This window comes from Suricata suricatta, chromosome 1, assembly GCF_006229205.1.
Source record: "Suricata suricatta isolate VVHF042 chromosome 1, meerkat_22Aug2017_6uvM2_HiC, whole genome shotgun sequence".
NCBI lineage: Eukaryota > Metazoa > Chordata > Mammalia > Carnivora > Herpestidae > Suricata > Suricata suricatta.
Window position 1 is genome coordinate 125,231,282 of NC_043700.1, and position 24,009 is coordinate 125,255,290.

The window sequence follows — 24,009 nt, forward strand, 5'->3', positions numbered from 1 at the left end:
TTAGCTTAGGGTCAAAATGTTAAAAATGTCCATTTGTACCAGATCAAGAGACTGAAAAGTTATTTTTGAAAGTAACTTTTAAAGAAATTTCCATTCACTGTTAGATTAGTTTTAAATTTAAAATGTGAATACTCTTTGGGGGAATTCTCCAGCTGTGCTAAATATATGTAATTCAAAACAAAGTATGTTAATCTTGACAAGCAACAATTAACTCATATATTACTCTTGACATCCTGGATCTAGCTTGCTTTATCAGTTCCTATTTCTTTTTTTTTAAAGAAAAGAGGAAAAAAAAAAAGAAGGAATGAAAAGTCATGCTGGCAAGTGATCACGAAAGTGCTGACATCTGTGTTTTAAAAAAGTCTGTAAACATGTAAGCATTCTACTTTTTAGGCAAAGCACTATTTTAGGTGACTCGATCAATCTGCATGTGACCTATTTTTTTTACATTGAATAGACACATATATATGAATAAATAAAAGAATTTGGTGAAGACTTAAAAGTGAATCAATGAGAAATAAAATAAAATATGCATTCTAAAATCTCCAGTTTCTCCTGGGTCTTTTAAAAAATGATACCAACTCTAGAGCATGAGAGAAAAGGGAAGATAGTGATTTACGACGGTGACTTATGAAGTTTAAATCACCTCACTATAAACAAAAGTGTACATACCAAAAGAATGAAGAACATAAAGAACACAAATGTGGTGAAATAAATTGGTCCCAAAACTCGATTAGCTTCCTCAATCTCTGCGAAGTTGATATCACCCAAAATGATACGGAATTGAGTGAAGCTATAAAAACAAAACAAAACAAAACACTACAATACAAAAACAAAGAATGTTCGACAGTGATGTAACATTTCCTAGAGATGATTTCACACTAGTCTAGACAGTCTAGACAGCTGCCAGATTATAGAAAATTTTCAGTCTCCTTGGAAAACTCTTGCTACCTATATAAGCAATTGAAGCCTTCTACAATAAAAATCCTATGCGTTTCATACTAAATACATTATTTCCATTTGGTTAAAAAGGAAATGTAATGATTAGATGACTTACAAAGCAATCAATTATAAGAATTTAATCCATAACCTGGCTAAAACATGGTAACTCTAAACTTCACAATGGTCAATGGTCACCCTGGGTCTGAATTTAAAACTTCTTTTAAAAAAGATTTTGAGGGGCACCTGGGTGGCTCAGTTGGTTAAGCATCTGGCTTTGGCTCAGGTCATGATCTCTCGCTTGTGGGTTTGAGTCCCATGTCGGGCTCTGTGCTGGCAGCTCAGAGCCTGGAGCCTGCTTCAGAGTCTGTGTGTCTCTCTCTCTGTCCCTTCTGCAGCTCACTCTCTCTCTCTCTCTCAAAAGTAAATAAACATTAAAAAAAATTTTTTTAAAGACTTTGAAAGAGCCAAAATTGTATGCATTCAAAGATCCAATATCCTCACATGTACTCAAAGTGGTGTTGAGTGGGCGTGCGTTGCCAACGCCGGGCCTTAATCAGTAAAATCATTTCCTTTCCTGACTTCGATCAAACAGCAAGACTAATTTGGTATCCTCTGGCACAAAAAAGTCCTATTAGCTTCCATTATCATAATCCTCTTCTTCCCTAACTAACTCCTTTCTATATGGCATGGAAATCCAATACTGGTTATTATTTTTTAGTCTTAATACCATATATGAGAACTTTGGAAAAAGAAAATTCCTATATTGGTTTGAGTTTCTCATAGAATATTAGAAAAACTACTCTTTTCCTAGAAAATAACTTGAAGTTTAAAATACATGGCAACAATATGGAATAAGAATGAAAATCTAGGCAAATGGTTTTTTAAAAGCTACCATCTGCATTTGGTGCTAAGAAGACCTCCGTCTTTATAATATTGGTTTACTCTAGCTGATCTACTGTGCTTATTACTTTAGAGATGCTACCTTAGCTTATCAGTATTATGCACTGTCATCTTTACATTGGTAGGTAATTGCTTCTGGGAAACATAATTAGTTCTTATTTTTAAATCACTATTTAAAAATACTTGGTGGTTAAATAAGCGACCATGAAGAATTCTATATCCTTGAGAAGACAGAGACAACTCTGATTAAAATTTTCTTTTTGAATTTCATATATACTTACATACACTCTTGGAAAGTACTGAAGTCATCAACCTGAGTGCCAAAGACAAGGTATGCCAATTGAGCATATGCTAAGAAGATGATGAAGAACATAATTGCAAAGCCAAAGAGATCTTTGGCACATCGAGACATGGTTGTGGAGAGCTGATTCATGGTCCTGTTAAAGTTGATGAACTTGAAGAGCTGTTAAGAGAGGGAAGATATCCACAGACAAATGGATAAACAAACGGAGTATATACACACAATGAAATGTTACCCAGCCTTACAAAGGCATGAAATTTAGATCCATTCCACCACATGGATGAACCTTGAACACATTATGCTAAAGTGAAATAAGCCAGACACAAAAAGACAAATACTGTATGACCCCAGTAACATGGGATAGCTACAGTATGAAAATTCAGAGAGACAGAAACTTCTATTCTAGAGTTTACCAGGGGCTGGGGTAAGGCGGGAATTGGGAGTTAGTGTTTACTAGATACAGAGTTTTAGCTGGGATGCTGATAAAGTTCTGGAAATGAATATGGTGATAGTTGCACAGCATTGTGAATGTAACTAATGCCACTGAACTGTATACTTAAAAATGGCTAACGTGATCAATTTTATGTTAATGTGTATTTTACAACAACATTTTAAAAAAAGTTTATTATCTATTTTGAGAGAGAGAGAGAGAGAGAGAGAGAGAGAGAATGAGCATGAATGGGAGAGGGGCAGAAAGAGAGGAGGAGAGAATGAATCCCAGATGCCCCAATATTTTTTTAGCAGAGAGAATAATGACTTGCTTTTGTCCCCAAACCCAGCAACTTCTATTTTCTCATTAAAAAAGTACTTGTTGAGTGCCTTCCATGTGCCAGGCACTATTCTTGGAGCTGCAAACAGCAGTGACCAGAACAAAGCCCCTGCCCTGATGTTGCTTACGTTTTACATGATGGTTACAATACAGTAAAACTAGGTTTAAATCCTAATTAAGACAGAAGTGCTAGATGCATAGGGGCCCATGTACCCCAACGTTCATAGCAGCACTGTCAACAATAGCCAAATCATGGAAAGAGCCTAAATGTCCATCACCTGATGAGTGGATCAAGAAGATGTGGTATATATACTCGATGGAGTACTACATGGCAATGAGAAAGAGTGAAATCTGGCCATTTGTAGCAAAGTGGATGGACTTCGAGGGTGTCATGCTAAGTGAAATAAGTCAGGCGAAGAAGGACAGATACCATGTGTTTGCACTGATAGGTCTAACAGGAGAACAGGAGAAACCTAACAGAGGACCATGGGGAGGGGAAGGGGGAAAGAGACTTGGGGAGAGAGAGGGACACAAAACCTGAGATACTATTGAATACTGAAAACCAACCGAGGGTTGAAGGAGGGGGAGGAAGAGGTGGTAGTAATGGAGGAGGGCACTTGTGGGGAAGAGCAGTGGGTGTTAGATGGAAGCCAATTTGACAATAAATTATTTAAAAGAAAAAAGAAAAAAAAGATGAGTAGTGATATTTTTACCCCAAGAAAGATTAAAATAAATGAGGAATGGGGAGGGGCACCTGGGTGACTCAGTCAGTTGAGCATCTGGCTCTTGATTTCAGCTCAGGTCATGACCTCCAGGTCTGAGTGATTGAGCTCCACATCGGGCTCTGAGCTGACAGCACACAGCCTACTATGGATTCTCTCTCTTTCTCTCTCTGTCCCTCCCCTGCTCATGCTTTCTCTCTAAATTAAAAGAAAATAATAATAAATTATTTTTAAAAAATAAAAGAGGGGGAAAACCCCACAAATGAAAACTAGGTAAAAGAAATCCTTCCATTCACAGATGACATGATACTCTACATGGAAAACCTGACAGACTCCACGAGAAGCCTACTACAACTGATCCATGAATTCAGCAAAGTCGCAGGGTACAAAATCAATGTACAGAAATCGGTTGCATTTTTGTACACCAATAATGAGACAACAGAAAGAGAAATGAAGAAATGGATCCCATTCACAATTGCATAAAAAACCACAAAATACCTAGGAATAAACCTAACCAAAGATGTAAAAGACCTGTATGATGAAAACTATAGAAAACTTAGGAAGAAAACTGAAGAAGACACAAAGAAATGGAAAAACATTCCATGCTCATAGATTGGTAGAACAAATATTGTTAAAATGTCATTACTACCCAAAGCAATCTACACATTCAATGCATTCCCAATCAAAATTGCACTGGTATTGTTCTTAAAGCTAGAACAAACAATCCTAAAATTTGTACAGAACCACAAAAGACCCCGAATAGCCAAAGTAATATTGAAGAAGAAAACCAAAATGGGAGGCATCACAATCCCAGACTTTAGCCTCTACTACAAAGCTGTCATCATCAAGACAGTATGGTATTGGCACAAAAATAGACACATAGACCAATGGAATAGAATAGAGAACTCAGAACTGGACCCACAAATGTATGGCCAATTAATCTTTGACACAGTAGGAAAGAGTATCCAATGGAAAAAAGACAGCCTCTTTAAAAGGTGGTGTTGGGAGAATTGGACAGCAACATGAAGAAGAATGAAACTAGACCACTTTCTTACACCCCACACAAAAATAAACTCAAAATGGATGAAGGACTTGAATGTGAGACAGGAAACCATCAAAACCCTAGAGGAGAAAACAGGCAACAACCTCCTTGACCTCAACTGCAGCAATTTCCTACTCGACACATCCCCAAAGGCAAGGGAATCAAGAGTAAAAAATGAACTATTGGGACCTCATCAAGATAAAAAGCTATGCACGGCAAAGGAAATAATCAATAAGACTAATAGGCAACCAACAGAATGGGAAAAGATAGTTGCAAATGACATGTCGGATAAAGGGCTAGTATCCAAAATCAATAAGGAAATCACCAAACTTCACACCCGAAAAACAAACAATCCAGTGATGAAATGGGCAGAAGACATGAACAGATACTTCTCCAAAGAGGACATTCAGATGGCCAACAGACACATGAAACAACGCTCAGCGTCACTCATCATCAGGGAAATACAAATCAAAACCACACTGAGTTACCACCTCACACCAGTCACAGTGGCTAAAATGAACAAATCAGGAGACTATCGATGCTGGCGAGGATGTGGAGAAATGGGCACCCTCCTACATTATTGGTGGGAATGTAAACTGCGTGCAGTTGCTCTGGAAAATAGTGTGGAGGTTCCTCAAAACACTATCAATAGAACTCCCCTATGGCCCAGCAATAGCACTGCTACGGATTTACCCAAAGGATACAGAAGTGCTGATGCATAGGGGCACATGTACCCCAATGTTCACAGCAGCACTTTCAACAATAGCCAAATCATAGAAACAGCCTAAATGTCCATCAACTGATGAATGGATCAAGAAGATGTGGTCTGTATATACAATGAAATACTACATGGCAATGAGAAAGAATCAAATTGGCCATTTGTAGCAACGTGGATGGAACTTGAAAGTGTCATGCTAAGAGAAATAAGTCAGGAGGAGGACAGATACCATATGTTTTCACTTATAAGTGGAATGGGAGAAACTTAACAGAGGATCATAGGGGAGGTAAAGGCAAAAAAATAGTTGGGGAGAGGGAAGGAGGCAAATCACGAGAGACTCTCGAATACTGAGAACAAACTGAGGGCTGATGGGGGTGGGGGAGAGGGGAAGGGGAGTGATAGGCATGGAGGAAGGCACTTGTTGAGATGAGCACTGGGTGTTATATGGAAACCAACTTGACAATAAACTATAAAAGAAAAATAAGGAAAGAAAGAAAAGAAAGAAGAAAGAAAGAAAGAAAGAAAGAAAGAAAGAAAGAAAGAAAGAAAGAAAGAAAGAAAGAAAGAAAGAAAGAAAGATTGATTTAAAAATCCCTCCAGGAAATATTTATTGCATGTTACTGTCATTTATTGTTTAGCATCAATGTGCCAGGCACTGTGCAAAAAGCAATGTACACTGCCTCACTTCTTTGCAGTGATTTAAATGCTGGTGTTCTATCCCCAGGAGTCAGCCAGGGCTGAGGGCCGGCCGTTGAACCCAGCTCTGATTGCAAAATCATAATGAGCATCTCTGTAGACAAGGCACTAAGGATGGCTGTCCAGGTTGTTCAGCACAGCCCAGGGGCATGCCAACCTATGGAGCTCTAGCTAGAAGTCCTGGGGGAAGAACACTGGGGGGACACATCAGAAGTCTAGTTGCAACCCCTGCCTTAAAGAATTTAACGGATCTTAAAGTTTTGGGAGAATATTTACAAGCAAATCACTAAATAAAATGCCCAGCCTGAGGCACAAAGAACTTATAAACTGTTTCTGGCCACAATAAAAATTTCTCGAGGGTTGTTGTAATCACATTTCTTAATGTAATTCCTATTAGATTTGGATTATTATTACTATTTTATGATGAAGGCTTGGTGTATTAGAGATGGTTTTTCCTGAACAAGCATGTAACTAAATAAATAGGAGGAGAGATAAAGAATGAGGTCTATACTGTCTGATAAATCTCAGACCTTCCAGGTGTGAATACCAATTCAGGAAAATAAATAACTGCCTAAACAGTACTGTTCAATCAAACTTTCTGACATGATGGAAATGTTCTTTATTTCCACTGCCCAATACAGTAGCCATCAGCTAGATGTTAATGTGGCTAGAGTAACTGATGAACTGAATGTTTAACTGTATGTAATTTTAATTAATTAAAATTTAAATTTCAAGAGCCACTTGTGGCTAGTAGCTACTGTCTGGAGAGCAGAATCCTAGAATTTGACACGTGACAGCTGGGAGCTGCCCCATTATTACTAAAATTTCTTGCATCTCCAGAACTAAGGCTCATTTGTATATGAAATGTCTTAACCTTTCACACACGTGGAAACGCACACTGTTTTGGAAAAGGAGCTGAGTTAGAAAGGTACTACTCAGAAGTGTGTGTCCCAATCTCAATTCTAGGTAAAGCCACATGGCCATACGGCCTCCACCTGGAAAAGAGACAATCCTTCCACAGATCATTTCCAGTCATCTCTCAGTCCCTCCCCGTCCACCCTAAGTTGTTCTTAGTTCCTTTTCCTTCACCTGGTCACCCCATATCAGACAAAGCTCAGGCCTGTCCCTGTGTTAGTGTAGCCGAGGGCCTCAGGCCCAACAGACACGGAAAAGGTGTCCTAATGCATTTGTGAAACAAACCTGCAGGGACTGCTTTTGCAAAACTTCAGGTAGTAGGAAGCACCAAACACAGTTGAATGAAGGACCACATGAATCCTGCTGGTTTACTTGTAAAATATGAAGTGGCTTTGGTTGGCTATTAGAATTTAACCACAAAAGCAAATTCAAGTCCTCCAACATTTTGTGTGACTCAAGTTAATAAAAAGAAGGGAAAGGGGAGCCTGGATGCCTCAGGTGGTTAGGTGTCCAACTTCAGCTTAAGTCATGAGCTCACGGATCGTGAGTTCGAGCCCTGTGTCAGGCTTGTGCTAACAGTTCGGAGCCTGGAGCCTGCTTTGGATTCTGTATCTCCCACTCTCTCTGCCCCTCCCCGGCTCTCTCTTTATCTCTCAAAAATAAATAAACATTAAAACATTTTTAAAGGGAAAGATATTATTGAAAATCCAGAACATAAAATTTGTAAATTACCTTAATCCAGACAAAAAATACTATGACAGCAGCTAAATTGTTGAATTGTATTTGCCAGTATGCCAGATGTTCAAAGTTGGGGAAAGTATTTTGATCTTCTAGAAACTGTAGTAGCACCTCCACATTTGATGTTCTATATATGTTAATTCCTATAGCTACCACTGACAGCTGGAAAACAAAAAGATTTATATATTATTACAGTGTTTTAGAAATATGCGACTTATCTTAAAATGACTAATTTTTCTTACTCCTAGGGCTCACCAATCTACTTATTCAAATCACTCATAAAAATGTGAAGTGCTGAGCACAGCCATAAGACAGGTAAAACAATAAGCTGCTTGCATTGTCTTTGCTAGGAATAGAAATCCATAAACGCACGTGTGCATGTGCACACACACAAGAAATGTTGCGATATTACAAAATCAAACTCAAATAGAACGTCTTGTTTTCTCTGCCACCCTTATTTAAATCACTTTCCATCCTTCTGCTTTCTCGGCCCCATCTTGCTTCCCCTCCCCCTCAACTGCCAGCCATCCATTCCTTCTACTGTTAAACAAATACATAGTGGACATCTATGTACACAGCACTGTGCCAGGGGCTGAGAGGAACAAACACAAGTAAAATGCACAAACTCTGTTCTTAAGAAACTTACATTCTGGTTCAAGACACACACAAAAATAAGTAACCCAAAAGCCTACTAAGGAGTTGGCGTTGCACAACATAAAGTAAAGGGTAAAATAAGACATTCTAAAAGGGATGCTCAAAGGAAAAAGAATATGCGTGGTCTTGAAAAATGGTGGGAATGATGGTCAGAGAGGGCTCCAGAAGGCTTGCAGCGGGTATATGTGGGAGCCCAGGGTTTCCCTCTTGCTTGTTTCTGTACCTTAACCCAAGACCATGCAACTTTCCACAGCTGCTGCAGATCTGGGCCAAGAACATTTGTCCCTATGTGCATTCATCACCACTGGATTAATGTACGCATGTGGAGAATGCTAGAATGTTACAGCCTGGGCCGCCTGTGGGGTCTGAAGCCACAGCAGGCGTGTTGTTCCAGGTGCTGAGACCTCTGCTGTCCGTTCCTTCTCTCTTCTCATGAATGATAGTCAAAGACCACGGCATTAGCCCTTCTTGAGATGGCCATCCTGACACGGCTCCAGGTGATTGTCATGGCAGAGACCTGCGAGACTGCCAACCAGGGCTGAAAAGCCAACTTCACCCCCTTTGTTTTCTGTGAAGGATTTCCGGGGAACTCTTGTATTTTTGTGCTGACGGTAGGATCATTTTCTTTGAGTTCTCTGAATACACTGAACATGGTTCTCTCTGTTGACTTCGTTGAGAAGGAAGGGTTGACTGACTTAATAACTCTTTACCTAGCTCTCACTAGGTACAATTTCTTGGGCTCTGCCCAGGATGTGGTCATTTATACAATATCAATATCATATCAATATACTAAATTTCATTGAGAAGTCTTCTTCAAAATAGAGAATGAGAGAAAAGATGAGGAAAGAGATTTTGTAGCATTTTATGTCCTGAGTTTTCTTTGGGATAGTCATCCTTATCTACAAAAGAACTTTCCTTCCTTAACATAAGCTTCATAAGGGCAGGGGTTTGGGCTCTTTGGTTCTTTTTTATGTCCTCAGTCCTAGAGCAATGCCAGACACATAGCAGGTGCTCAGAAAATCTTTGTTGAATGCACGAATTAAAAATGTTCCCCCTTGAAACCTAACAATCAACAAAATCGTTTGAACTTAGACTTCTTAACAGTCTTCTTTTTTTTCAGTAATTCCACTAGTTTTGAAAGACTGCTGTTTAGGTCAAAAGGTTGACTAAAGTAAGTCTACAGATTTCAAAGTCTTTGTTGAAGAAACAAAAGGAAAATAGAACAAATAATTTCAGAGTGGTTCCAAAATGTTATAGTTATATTTAGGATATAATTACTTTTCAGGTTTTGGGTGTCTGTTAGCACATTTGGGCCAGATAAAATAAAAACACCTTTGCTTTTGTCACAGGGCTGAAGGTCCAGTGGAGCCCAGGGCTTGTTTGGGGGGAGGAGCAGAAAGCATGCCTTTATTTCCCCAGGGTCAGAGAAGGTTTCGAAGGAGAAGGAGGATTGCAGTAGCCCTTCCTGGTTCTTTACAAAAGTACACTGCCTGAATTGTTGTCCTGGCAATACTACGAGTTAAAAAAAGTTAAGAACAAAAGCACAATGAAGCAAGTTTTCAAAGAAATACTTGCAAAATGTGGCTGCTGAGCCAAAGAAACCATCCTCAATTTCCATGATATCATCAGTTATTTTCTCCAAAGCAGGTACAAGGCAATGATTCACTGAGGTGTGGGCATAAAATATTAAAACTTCTATCCAAGTGAAAAGAAAGTGTTAGAATTCTGTTTGTATTTATTTTTAATAAATCTTTCAAAGTCTAAATTGTGCATGTTTTTATAAGTGTACACACACACACACACACACATACACATACACACACACACACACACACATTACAAATAAATGGAGTACATTAGGGTGTGTTGTCAAAGGTTTCACCGAAAGGTGTACATAATCAAAAAGGTTGATTGCCACTGAGTAGTCTTTTGCTGATATTAAAGGTATTTGGTTAAAACAAACAAACTTGCCATTAACTAGCATAACATCACACTCAACTTTTTACCATTATTCTCAATCACCTAAACTATAAATATTCCCATATAAACTAAAAAGGCAGGGTTTGCAACCTTAGAGTTCCAAACAGTAACTGTTTTCAATGTATATGGACTGCATTCTTCCATCATGCAGTACAAAAATATTTTGAAAAATTCTTCCAGTCTCATGGCCTTTCCTCCCTCCTTAAATAGTGTAATTCCTTTGCTACTCTGTCATTACTAATGTATTAAGAATTTGCGGATCAGGAGTTTACCTACAGAAATTGTGTGATGTGACACAAGCCATCGGGAAAGAAGGGATGCACTTCTAAATGCATCAGGACTGAATGGCTTCCACATAGTATTCTATGGGAATTTTTAGTTTAAGTAAAAGCTCTTTCTGAAGTGCACATGCATGTAGCCTGAAAGGCAAAGAAAGGGTGGCTAAGAAGGTTATTGTGAGGATTATATGTACTTCTGTACATGGAAAGCACCTGGAACTGTGTCTGACACACATAACTTCTGAAGTGTTAGTGATTATTATTATTATTGCTCATATTAATATTATTGTCATGCAATATCTATCGATATAGTTCTTTTCAATGCCTTAAACATTCAAACATGAAGTTTTTTTCTATATTTAAAACATATTATTGATATATTTCAGAACATATTTTTCTCTATTTTGCCAACTAATTCTAGTGATGATTTGATGATGACTTGATGTAAATACTTCACAAAGCCCAAAGGAATTTTTGGTTGCTGGGGGCTAGGGGAGAATAATGGCCAAGAAGTAGGGGAACAGAAGAGAGCACCCTGATAGGGTAATGCATCACTGACTGAGCTTTCAGAGGGGCATCTCTAACATCAGACCGTGGGAAGGACGGATTTGTAGGCATGTGACAATTAAACATGTCTTTATATGCTTCAATGTGTAACAGGACTTGGCAAAAGATTGTGTTCTCACTGAAGGGAGAAAAGTATGCAAAAATGCATTGCTCTGTGGAAGCCCCTGGCAGGAAGTGATTAAGATGATGTGGAAGGGAAACCATGTGGAGCAAGTGTAAGTAGTTACCATCGAGTCAAGGGCACGCAGGGGATCTACAAGGTATCATAGTCTTGACTCTGTCCTCACTGCCTTCTGATTTCTTGCACCTGATACAGAAAACCTGGATGGTCTCTCACTTGTATTTTGTACACTGTGGACTATTTGAAGGAAATTTTAAACTACAAAGAGGTTTTCTCTACTACCCCAAATATTTTCAAGATGCTTCTTCTTGCTCTAACTTTACATATGTGCAGAAAAATATAAACTAATTTTTGTTAGTGGTTGAAGAAAAATATTAACAAAAACCAGAATAAACAAACCATTGTTTTCTGTGTCCATCTCCTATGTCATGACAAAGTCAAATCGGAATTACTAGGTTATTCTTTTTTTTTAATGTCATGGAATTTGTGTGTATCAGCACACATTTAAAAATTTTTTTAAAGTTTACTGATATTTAAGTAATCTCTTAAAGTGGGGGTCGAACTCACAACTCTGAGATAAAGAGTCACATGCTCTTCCAAATGAGCCAGCCAGATTATTCTGGTTTTTGTGTGGCTAATTGACAGCTTATTGTAAATACCTCTCCACTTGTATATTCAGAAGGGTTACTCAAAATGAGAAAATACTTGGTAGCACTGAGGTTGAGAAAGTGGAGGAGAACATTTAGATTCTCCTTCAGGAATATCAGGATCCACAATACTGAGGAGATAGATCAATGACTCTAATTAACATCTTTTTATAACAGAATAGGGAACTTGGTGTTGTTCTCAAACCTACCACAACAATCACAACATCCAGACAATTCCAGAAACTTCTGAAATAGTGTAGCTTGTGAATGCGAATTTCCAGTATCTCTTCCACCACATAGTAAAGGACAAAAAAACAAAAGATAATCTCACAGGCTGCCAGGAAGAAATCAAAAGTCGTGACATAGCGGATCAGCTTTACAGGCTGAAATTGCCAAGATGGAATCACACCGCCTGTTGCTGGGAATTCAACCAATAACCTGCATTGCAATAAGAACAGTTAAAACAGCAACAAAAACAACAACGACAACACACGGATGTAGCCAGGAAAGGACATCCATCTATTCTGTCCCTGCAATACTAGGTCCTAAAATTATAACCACAAGTCACCCCAAACTAGTGGCAGAGTATTTTTGATTACAGCTAATAGCTGTGTACTTGTACAATTCTGTGCCCCCAAAGGAACAAGGCTTCCCAAGTCCTCCTAAAGAGATTATTCCTCCTCAGTTTCCCCTTTACTTTTCTATTACTTATACTGCTCAAAATGCTCTTTTTTAATGTGGAAGTGAATCGACAAAGAAGCCTTTCTAGGACTCCTATTAAATGCAAGTAATTCAAGTAGGCATGAAGAACAGAAGAAATATAACTCAAGCATTCAAACATGTATGGCCTGTTGAGAAGTAGGATGTTTATGTTTGTGTGTGCATGCATATGTGTGTGTGTGTGTGTGTGTGTGTGTGTGTGTGTACACATATATACACACAGACTGAGTTTCTCATTCATTCACTTGGTAACACCTAACTGGCATTGAGTAAGTTGCCCTCGGGGCTATTCTTGCTTCCCTTCCCCGAGCCTTATAGTTAATAGGTACTCAGCTAATGTCTGATAGTCTAAAACAGTAGCACATTTTTTTTTTACATTCATACTGATGGCACCAAACCTTAGTGCTTTAGCATATTTGAAGTGAGGATGTTTCTTGCCAACTTCCCATTTTGTGGGTGTCACACTGAGAGTTAAATGATTCACTTAATGGTGCAGTTCCCCTATCAAACTAGAACTACAATATCTAGCTGCTTAGGGTTAAGACTATGAAAAGACCTTTAGTCAATTACCAGGTATAACTGTCTCTTCCATTACAGGACGGGTAGCCACGTCTAGAGCCTGAGCATCTAAGACGTAGACATGAGCAATAATCCAGTCTAGGCAGAGGCTATGGTAAATGAGAACTGGTCAAAGGCGTTTGAAAATCTTTCCTTCCTTTTCACTTTAAATCTCCTGTTTTTTTGGTTTTTTCCCCCAGATGATGTGTTGGAGAGCAGAGGTAATAAACAAAATATGGAAACAGAGAGCTCATGCCAGCCCCCGCGTGCACGTGGAGGGCAGAAAATAGCTTCTGTGTGCGGAGTGGTCTCACTTTGTCTCGTTCGGGCCCTGCATCTGTCAACTTCTCCAGAAGTCTATATATACAGAAAAGAAGTAATTGCCTTGACAATATTCACTCTGAAAGTATGGGGAGGAAGTGAAAGAAATCCTCAAGACCCTCCATAAATACATATTTCCTTAAATGTCAAGCAGAGTTCTTATCCTCTATTTGCCCTGAAATCATTAGGAAAAGTTCAATAATAATTGCAATCATTTTTCATTCATTTCTAGTAATAACTGTTATTTGACTTAATGTGACATTATTTTCTGTGAAAGTTGTTAAATACGCGGTCTGGGAAAATACAACTGGCCATGTAAAGTGGATTTGAGTTTAGCCTCAAAAATGATCACAAAATAAGGATATTATGAGAATGTATGCTTTTTCTTTGGTAGGTAAATATATGTGCAAGTAAGTCATGTCAGTGATGTCTGGGTGTTGCTGACACATTCACCAGGAGGATTAAAGTGGGTAAACTCTGGCTCTCTGTTGCCTTGTTTTGTTTTTTTCTTCTTTTTTTATAGCATATATTACCTTCTAATCTATTTGTTTCTTTTGTTTATTATCATTTGTCTCTGATCTATCTCCTGGTTGAACGCAAGCTCTGCAAAAGCAGAGATCTTTATTTTGTTCACTGATGAGTCCCAAGAGCTGGGAACAGTACCGGACACATAGTAAGGGTCCAATAAATGTTTGCTGACTCAATAAGTAAGTGAACAAGAGGCCCCAGGCAAGCCAGTAGGTCTCTGTTAGTTTCCTCACTGCTAACCGATGTGATCATGAAGGCAATGTCACAGGATCTACAGAAGGAACTTTATGTGCCTTTGGTGAATCTTCAGTGTTAACAGGTGCCTAGGTATCCTGCTGAACTAAGGCACATCCCCTGACTATGGTGCTTGTGTTCTGATAGTATGGACATCGTCTGAGAGTGGGAAACTTGAAAATGAGTCACAGTTTGATGGCCAGAGGCCGTGGCAACAGAGCATATAGTGCTGATCACCCTTACGATGAGAAGAGATGTTAGCAAAACATAGTGCTTTTTTTCTGGGAAGGTTCCAGCTTTGGGATAAACTTGGACCAGACTTAAGGTTCTTTCCTATTCATAAAATTCTAGGATTCTAGTTCCCTTTCCCCAAATAGATTTACCCCACTGAGCCTTTGGTTTTCACCCTTCCCTAGCTGTCAACTCTGATCTTTAGCAGTCTTTCAGGCAGCTGCAGGCAACGGTCTCCTGGTCTATCTCAAGACTAGGATGGAGATACAGATACACACAAGTGGGAGCGACCAGCCCCCTGGTACACACCTGATCACACACAACAGGTTAATGTTGGCGTTGTATACTGAAAAGTCAATAAAAGTTGCCCTGGTTCCTCGGTCCAGCCACAAATTCTTCTTGAGGCTAGCGACCTGAGCAGCTGTCTCCTCTCTTGTTCTTGACAAATCCAGGTAATAGCCAGCTCCGCTATAGGTTGCAACCATTCCCCAGTGGCTACTCCCATTCAGGTCTTCTTCACTTGTATAGATCCAACTAATTAAAAAAGGAAATGAAAACAAAACAAATCGATACAATCAGTGGAACACTTGTGGCTGTTATAAAGCTAGTAGGTTCCTGGCAAGATAGAGGATGTAATAAATAAATGTAAGTCTTATCAAGCTGGGTAATGTGCTTCATAAGTGTTTTCTTATTTAATTCTTTTTAGTTTTTATTTTATTTTTTTAGTTAATTAATTTATTTTTAGAGAGAGAGAGAGTATAAGGAGGGGAGGAGCAGAGAGAGAGACAGAGAGAGTGGATCCCAAGCAGGTCCTCACTGTCAGTACACAGAGCCTGATGCGAGGCTTGAACTCAAACTGCGAGATCATGACCTGAGCTGAAACACTTAACTGACTGAGTTAGAAGTTTAACTGTCTAAGCCTCTGAGGCACTCCTAATTTTCTTTTTAAGTTTATTTATTTATTTGAAGAAAGAGAGCATGTGAGAAGGGGAGGGAGAGAGAGAGAATTCCAAGCAGGCCCTACACTGACAGTACAGACCCTGATGTAGGGCTTGAACTCATGAATCGTGAGATCATGACCTGAGCCAAAACCAACAACCAGAGGCTTAACCGACTGAGCCCCCTAGGCACCCCCTTATTTCTTATACACTTACTATCCCCATTTTAGGTATGAGGGCCCTGAAGCTTAGTGAGGTCAACTCAGTCTCAATGCTTTTGAGGGTATTGTCAGGAACCTACACCAGGACTGTCTGTCTCTAGAACCTGCACTATTAGCCCTTAGTTCATGTAGCTGCCTTCCCTGGGTAACTATACTCAGGGGCTAGATGACTCTAGGTCCCCAGAGAAAACTAAAACCGAGAGGTACAAGTTCATCAAGCACCACCGTTGGCAAATGAATTAAACAAGACTCCACAGGGCATTTGGGCATTTAATCCACAAGTATTGACAGAGGCTCTTAGGAACCAGATGCTTCTTTGGCATTAACAGGGATATAAAGATGAACCAAGTTCCTTTCCCTCTCACATTTATAGTAAGTAGGAAACGTTGTAATTAAACAATTAGAATACAATGTAGGTGATGATAATAAATCCAACAGAGAAGTACAGAGAAATTGCTTGGGCAGAGCAGAGGAAAGCCATCCTTGTCCAGGGTCCGGTGACAGAAAAGGTGCATCAGAGAAAGCTTTGGGAAGAAGCCGCAGTGGACCTGGGCTGTGATAGGTAAATAGGATTCAAGCAGGCTCAGGTGGATGAGAAGGGCGTTTGCAAGCCTGAGCCAGGTGAGGCCGCAGAAGTACAAGGCATCTAGCTGGTAGTTGAGTTCAGCTCCCATATGATGAAGAAAGAAAGGTTGAAAGGTAGACTGTGATCAGATTGTGAAGAGCAAGCATGAAAGAGTCGCCGAGGAAAGGTTTCTGAGAGGCACAGGACAGAGTTCCTCTGGTGGCTGCAGGAAGGCCTGGAGTGGTGAGGACCAGATGCCTCACCTGCAGACAAAAGTTGCCGGAGCAGGTCTGAGACGGCCTTTTCTTTAGAAGTCTCCTTGCAAGGTTGGGCCTCAGCTGGCCTCTGGACCTTGCCTGATGAACAGCTCCCTACATTGACATAAAACGTTGCCTGGCACACCAAAGTGGCTAACCGTGACTAGGCTGTCCGTACACACACAGTGACTTATGCCCAACACCTGCTCTCCCCTAGGAGTCTGGGATTTGGGTACATGCCAGGCAGTGGCTGCCTGTGTGACCAGTAGCCGGTGAATACCTCGGGCACTGAGTGTCTAATGAGTCCTAACCAGTTGTTAGCACTAGGTACTGGAGGAGTTTGGCATGTCCTCTGTGACTCCACAGGGAGAGGACTTTTGGAAGCTTGCACTTTGTTTCTTCCAGACTTTGCCTCACACACCTGTACCTTCTGCTGCTTTTGTTTTCATTGCTTTACTGCAGCCATGAACACTACTAGATGGTGAATCCTGTGAATCCTTCCAACAAATCCCTGAACCAGGGAGTTGTCCTGGGGGACCTGACACAGCTCAGTTAGCAGTCCCTGCAATATGCCAGAGGTGACAAGGTCTGAGCGAGAGCAGTGAAAGGAAGATAGGAAGACAGACAGGAAGGACAGACAGGACACTGCAGTGACCATCAGAAGAACTTGGCATCTGATTTAGAAGTTGGGGCAAAGGAGAAGTGACATCTGAAAAATTATTGGAGACTCTTTTTGGATAATGCAAAGGAGAACAGATCCAACAACAAAGTGATGAATTCAGTTTGGGCAGATTGAATTATAGGAGCTTGTGGGACATCGCTGGGATATAGAGTTATTTTTTTATTTTCTGCCACCAGAACACAAGCTCTGTGAACACAGAAGATTTGTTTCTGTTTTGTTTCTTGCTGTTTGTTTCTAGTCAACACCAAAGGTGTTCCTAGAAAAGGGAAGCCTCATTGAAAAAGCGCCTGGTACAAGTCAACACTCAGAACATTTGTGGAAGAAATGATAAATTATCAAATAGAGATGAGAGAGGAAGTCAACTGAATGTCAAGGGAAAGAATGTAAAGAAAGAAAAGCTAGAGATCTGAATACAGACCGAACATAGGAATAAGACAGAAGTGGGAGGGGTTAAAAGGAGGATTACAGAATGATGGGAACTCAAGCGTCACCCCCAGAAATCAAAAGAATGAGCAGTCAACACTGCCAAGTTCTACAGAGAGGCTGAATGCAATGAACATCGAGAATGGGTCAGTGTGATGGCAAACTCAATAAATCCACTGGTGGCTTCCAAGAGAGACATCAAAAGCACAGGTAAGCTTTAAGGGGTGAATCAATGGTAAGGAAATGGATGTGGCAAGTGAAGGCTATTCTTTCCAGAAGTTTGGAGTTCAAGGGAAAGAGAAACGGGAGTAACTTGAGAATAGGGCAGAATCAAGGGGTAGTTTAGACCGACGGCAGTCCGTCTCGTGGTGGAAATCATCCACTCACCCACGCCTCCAGCAAGTATTTACTGAGCAGCTTTAGAGAGCAGGCAGTGCTCAAGGCTTTGAGAATACAATCGTGGACAAATGTCATCCCTGCCCTCAAGAAGCGGGAGTACTGAGGGGCTGGCAGTGGCAAGGGGCCGCCTAACGGTGTAATTAATAAAGAGGAAGCAACGTGGTTTAGTAGAAGGAACATGGGGTTTGGAATCAGGCTGGTTTAAGTCCCAGCGTGGTTCCACCACCTTGCTGTGACACTCTGGGTAGGTAAGCTTCCGTTTTTTCATCTCCAGAATGGAGATGACACCTATTTCAGAGTTGTTTTGTGAAAAGCAGATGGGATAATATATGAAATCCCTTCTTAAATAGCGTCTGGTCGTGGCTGCATCTATCCCTCTCATTAATGATACGAGATTGAGTAAATTATTAGACAAGGTACCACAGTTTAAACGCAGGAACGAGGAGCAGTAGAGCAAAATCATCATCAAACCTGGAAAAAATGTCTCTTGGGATGATTCAATCCCTTTATGCTAAGTCGTCTGACCTTTGCCTAGTTTGTTCCTTACAGACCCTCGGACTAAATAAGGTGTGCAAAGAATCTGATCATGGGAAAGCTGTTGGACCCCACTGTATTTTAACAAATCTAGAGTGTGGGTGTCTCAGTTCCCAAAAAAAAAGGAATCTAAAGGAACTGTGACTCACCCTAAGAGGGCCACCTTGGAACTGCTTGAGAGCTCTTCTTATTTCTTTATACTAACTACTGTAATTCTAAAAGTAATGACTATCCTCTCTTAATGCACAAGATATTTTAAGTATGGTTACAGAAGAATACAAACTATCCCTCCAAATACCCACAATGACAATACATACTCAACATCATAAACAATCTTTGAGAAAACATGCTTTAAACCAGACAAAAAACTGCCTCCCAAGCTTATTACACACTTTAAATAACTGTACTCTGAACAAAGATATATTTGTAAATTCTAGAAAGGTGAGAATTTCTGTACCAGAATAATTTCCAGTAACAACCTAGTGAATGATGCCACTAGATCTAGAAAAATAGGAACCAGCCATCTTGAATGAAACCTTCTTTCCTGTGGGACATGCGGTCAACAATTTATTGCCTTTTGAAAAATTTGTGTGCAGAAACTGAAGGGGGTAGAAAGTAGTAAACACTTGAGAAACCAAAGGTCAATCTGGCCATCACCTCAACCAAAAGCACTGAAGGGTCCCTTAAGGCACCTTCTCCTCGGTTGGGGTTAGAGAATGAATGAGTGTCAGTGAGAGGCAAGGGTGCATGGCCACGGGGCCAGACACTTACGCAGTTCCATTTTTTGGACCAAATGGAGCCCTGTCTTCACTACTGATAGAGTAGACATCGTAGCACTCTTTAATCTCATCTCTCAAGTCCTGGGGAATAGAACAGGACCCGTTCCTGACTTTGAGCTGCCGTATGCGTGGTACGCCTAACAGGAGGTTCTCGTAGTAGATGAAGCTTCGGTTGTCCGAGTCAGTTCTGTTGCTGGGCTGTGTCTTCCAGTATAGCCCATCCAACAAGGCACCTTCTGTGAACTGAAAGCAAAGGAAACATCAGAAAAAGTTTTTTTAATGTTTATTTATTTTCGAGAGAGAGAGAGAGAGAGAGAGAGAGAGAGAGAGAGAGAGAGAGAGAGAGGGGGGGGGATGGGCAGAGAGAGAGGGAGATACAGAATCGGAAGGAGGCTCCAGGCTCTGAGCTGTCAGCACAGAGCCCAATGCGGAGCTTGAACTCATGAACTGCAAGATCATGACCTGAGCCAAAGTCGGATGCTCAACAGACTGAGCCACCCAGGTGCCCCACAAAGGAAATATTTTTGAAAAGTTTTTTGAAAAGCTCCAAGCTGAGTAGCTTGCTTTGCTCTTTCCTGGAATGTTTGCATGACCGACAGTTTGGCCACTCTGTGAACATGGTAGAGTGACGAGAGTGGGGTTTGCTGTCAGAAAGATTAGGGTTGGGTCTTGCTCCACGGCTTACGAACCATGAGGCCTTGAGCAGAATCCAACTTCGAGCCAAGGTTCCTGCATCTGCATTATCCACTTTTTGTATGGTTGCTACCCTTGGCCCCTAGGACTAAAGGTGAGGTTGTGGTTTACATAAATCCACAACTGTGATCATTTTACTTTCCCTTATTAAAATAACATCCCACATAATCATGGTTCCAAACTCGCTTGGAGAGGAAGACTACGGTTTTGATTACCAGTCTGCCATCTGGTGGATCTTCTTTTAAGTGTCAGGACTATGTTGTCATATGGTGAACTCTCTAACCTGCCTGCCCCTGCCCCGCCCCCTGCTTTACCATGGAATTGTGTACATGTGAGAAGTCTCTCACTAGTTTGCCTGTAGAAAAGAAGAAACTGTTTCTCAGTGTCTTATCCCTATCAGACAATCCACACAGACGGATTGATTTGCTCTGCTGAAGTGGGGAGAGATTCATATTATACGAGAGTGGTTTATTAACAGGTCCGTGTGATCCAGTTTCCTCTATCTTTACTACCACCAGCTCTGACCCCAGCATTTAGTAAAAAATTTTAGAAATCATCTCTGTAGGAAGAAACTATTGTTTCCTCCCCCAATTTTCCTAGGTTCTGAGTACCATACCTCCCAGATGAGTTTAATATTTTTCTTACAATATTACTCATGGCTTATCCTCTGCTACTATGTTGGATTCTGTGACAATTTGGGAAGGCTGGATTCAATTTCACATTAGAGATCTCTGAAAGAATGTGCCTGCCATGTATCAGATGCTATTCTAGAGTACATGCCATCATAAAGAGACAATAGACAAAACAAAAACAAACAAAAAAAGTGAGACGAAATCACCAAATTTTGCCGTTAAGGGCTGTATATCTCGAAGATACTCAACAGATATTTATTGAATCATGAATGAATGAATGAATTATAGATGAGGGTGACGAAGTACTTGTCAGGCTAGAAAAAAGTCCATTTTTCTTACTCCCTAGCCATGTGTAAGCATGCTGAGTCTTAGTCTTCTCATCTTCCATCCGGGGCCCAACATTAGCACCTACCTTGTGTGGCTACCAGAGCACTGGAGAAGACAAAGTATGAAACACTCAACATGCTGTAGGAAACATAAAAGATGTTCAATTGCACCATAACTTCCAACAATTCACCATAACCTACATCTTGCCTGGTGTTAAGCACATAGTGGGTCCTATATATACAGTTGAATTAATTTATGAAGCCAAATGAATAATTTTCAGTGATAAAGAGGTACTTTGAAAGTCATTTGCAAAAAAAAAGCAAAACAAAACAAAAATAGAAAGGTCATTTGTAGATACCTTCCAGAAGTCTTCCATTGAAGAAAGAGTTTTAAAGTTTGTTTTCTCTGTTTTGGACACTGGGGTGTCTAGGAAGAGTTGTGACATTATCCGGGTGTAGTAGTACACGCTGGAGCTCATCATCCCATAGGTCACTGGAACACAGAAAGAGCCACGTGAACCCTGTGAGGGAACCCACACACTCACTCGTACACTCCCACTGGATGGGTAGGTAGCCACAAACCGTCTGCTCTGTCCTTTGCCTTCCTTCCCTTTACCATTCTTCTAGGATCTCTCCCTAGCTCTCAGGTCTATCAAAGAAATAAATTAACATTGCCTTATATGAAACAAAACCGGCTTACTACAGAGCATTAAGTTAAGATCAAGTGCCTTCACTTGACATCTGGGACAAGGCTATTCAACTTCATCGCCCCCTCCCCCTAGATCAGCCCTTCAATGCTGATCTGCACAGCCTATGTGGTCTACTGAGGCCATGCTGAGTTCCTTGTCCTGAGGCTGTGCACTTGCTATTACTCCCTCTACAATAACATGGCAGGCGATTCCTGTTCTACATCAATTCTCCACTCTGCTCTGCATACTGTGGCTGACCTCTACAGACGGTACCATGTAGGCTCCCTTGACCTTTGACATCCCATGCATTCGGCCCATAGGAGGCTGAACAGGAAATTCAGGGGCCTGAGGAAGGAGAGGTTGGGTTGCTCCCTCCACCCATCCTTCATTCCCTCACCACCTGGATGTAGTTTGGCTGGGGACCCTCTAACCTTGGCCATAGCTCTGGGGAAATCTCTCCTCCCACAGCCACACTGGGTTCATGCCACACCACTCTCTCTCCTTGTCTCTTCAGGCCTGGAGGTGGTAACTGTTCTGAGGGCTGCACTCCCCTTACTAGTCCCCATAACACTTCCCCACCTTTGGTCATAGTTCCTTCATTAAATGTTCTCTAATTAGCACTTTGAGTTTTCCATCTCTTTCCTGGCAGGATGCTAACACAGATACATCTGCCTCTTGTCTACCTATCAAATCTTCTAAGGAACCCTCTCAACTCAAGCTATACCTCTGCCATAAACATTTGCTGATTATATCAGCCCATTCTGAATGGTCCTAAAGGGAGGTAGGAAGATAATTTATAGGCTTATTAGGTCACAGGAGATCAAAGGTTGAATCTTGGCCTGCCTGTTGTCTACTATTTGGTCTGAGCAAGCTGCTTAAATTTTCGGAGCTTCAGTTTCATTTTCTGTAGGATGAGGATGATTAGCCACCCCATAGGAGTTTTTGGTGCTTACATACAAATAATAACTAAAAATTACCCAATACAGTGGCTGACACTTAAAGGTCCAACAATGGTGGTTTGTCCTCCTTAATCAACTTGCTGTAACACCTGCATTAAAAATTTCAGTACTTGAACAAGGGGAGGGCTGTCTTACACTGGACTCTAGCGACTGTGTGTGTAATACACTATAATTCCTGTAACTAGCTGACAAAAAGCTTCAAGAGGAAACATTTCCCTTTTATAATTCTTTTGGCCACAAAAATTTTACACTTTTTTTGACCATAGTTCTAAATATCCAGCAGGTGATAACACTTAGCTGACTCTATAATAACCCTCAGGTAATCTTCAGGCATCATAAAATGCATTTTATGCTCACAAGTAGGGGTGGGGCCAGAGGGGGAGAGAGAGGGAGAGAGAGAGAGAGAGAGAGAGAGAGAAAGAGAATCTCAAACAGGCTACACCCTAAAGGCAGTGCCCATCTTACAACCCTGAGACCATGACCTGAGCTGAAATCAAGAGTCAGATGCTTGACCAACCGAGCCACCCAGGCGCCCTGTCCATGGGATATCTCTGAGTGACAGCTCCATACACTCTAGAAGTCAGCTGCACCATGAGTCCTGCTAGGCTGTAGCTAAAGGACTCCTGGGACTTGGAGGCAGAACAATTTGGGTTTGAGTTTCAGCTTTGCTTCATATTGAATGAAGCCCCTGTGCCCATAATAGTGGGTTTCAGTGTCTTGGGATCCTGCACAAATATTTAACTTCTCTTAGCTTAGGTTTCACGAATAAGAAGTATAATAACATCTGGGGCTTTCGCATAGTTCAATGGGAGAAATGTATGGCAAGAGGTTTTGCATAATGTCGAATGTAATAGAAATACAAGACTGTTACATCACTTTCTTTTCAGTCCCTGATGGAAAAAGCCCACTTAGAAGGTAATATTCACTCTTTAAATGATCTGAATTGTGAAGAAAAAAACTGCAGCACGAAATAGATAACTTTAAGTGAGGAATGGAAAGGGGGAAAATGTTAAAACATATAAAGGATAGATATATGTCCTCTGTGTATATATTTCTTCTACTGTTTAGTCCTTGTCTTAATTCCCAAGTTCCCTTTTCCATACAGTAAGCCAGAATAAAAAATATTATCACAGTATCACCAACTAATCAGCATGTGAAATAAACAAAGCTGGCTTAAAAACTGAACTCATTTCAAAACAGGTAATGGACACTATTTTATCCTTAATATTCTTTTTTAAAAAAATAATTTATTTTAATGTTCATTTATTTTTGAGAGACAGAGAGGCAGAGTATGAGCAGGGGAGGGGCAGAGAGAGAGGGAGACACAGAC

General features: G+C 40.6%; 1 protein-coding gene across 1 annotated transcript in view; it reads right to left on the reverse strand.

Annotated features, from left to right (window-relative positions):
* PKD2 (polycystin 2, transient receptor potential cation channel) overlaps positions 1-24,009 on the reverse strand; it is a 55,477-nt gene that overhangs the window by 14,806 nt on the left and 16,662 nt on the right. Inside the window, exons 4-10 of the mRNA XM_029951572.1 lie at positions 21,391-21,524; positions 19,373-19,623; positions 14,892-15,116; positions 12,200-12,428; positions 7,738-7,905; positions 2,124-2,305; positions 673-793 (exon numbers count right to left, since the gene is read on the reverse strand). Of these exons, the coding sequence (XP_029807432.1) occupies positions 673-793; positions 2,124-2,305; positions 7,738-7,905; positions 12,200-12,428; positions 14,892-15,116; positions 19,373-19,623; positions 21,391-21,524 (1,310 nt within the window). The remainder of the gene's footprint in view (positions 1-672; positions 794-2,123; positions 2,306-7,737; positions 7,906-12,199; positions 12,429-14,891; positions 15,117-19,372; positions 19,624-21,390; positions 21,525-24,009) is intronic.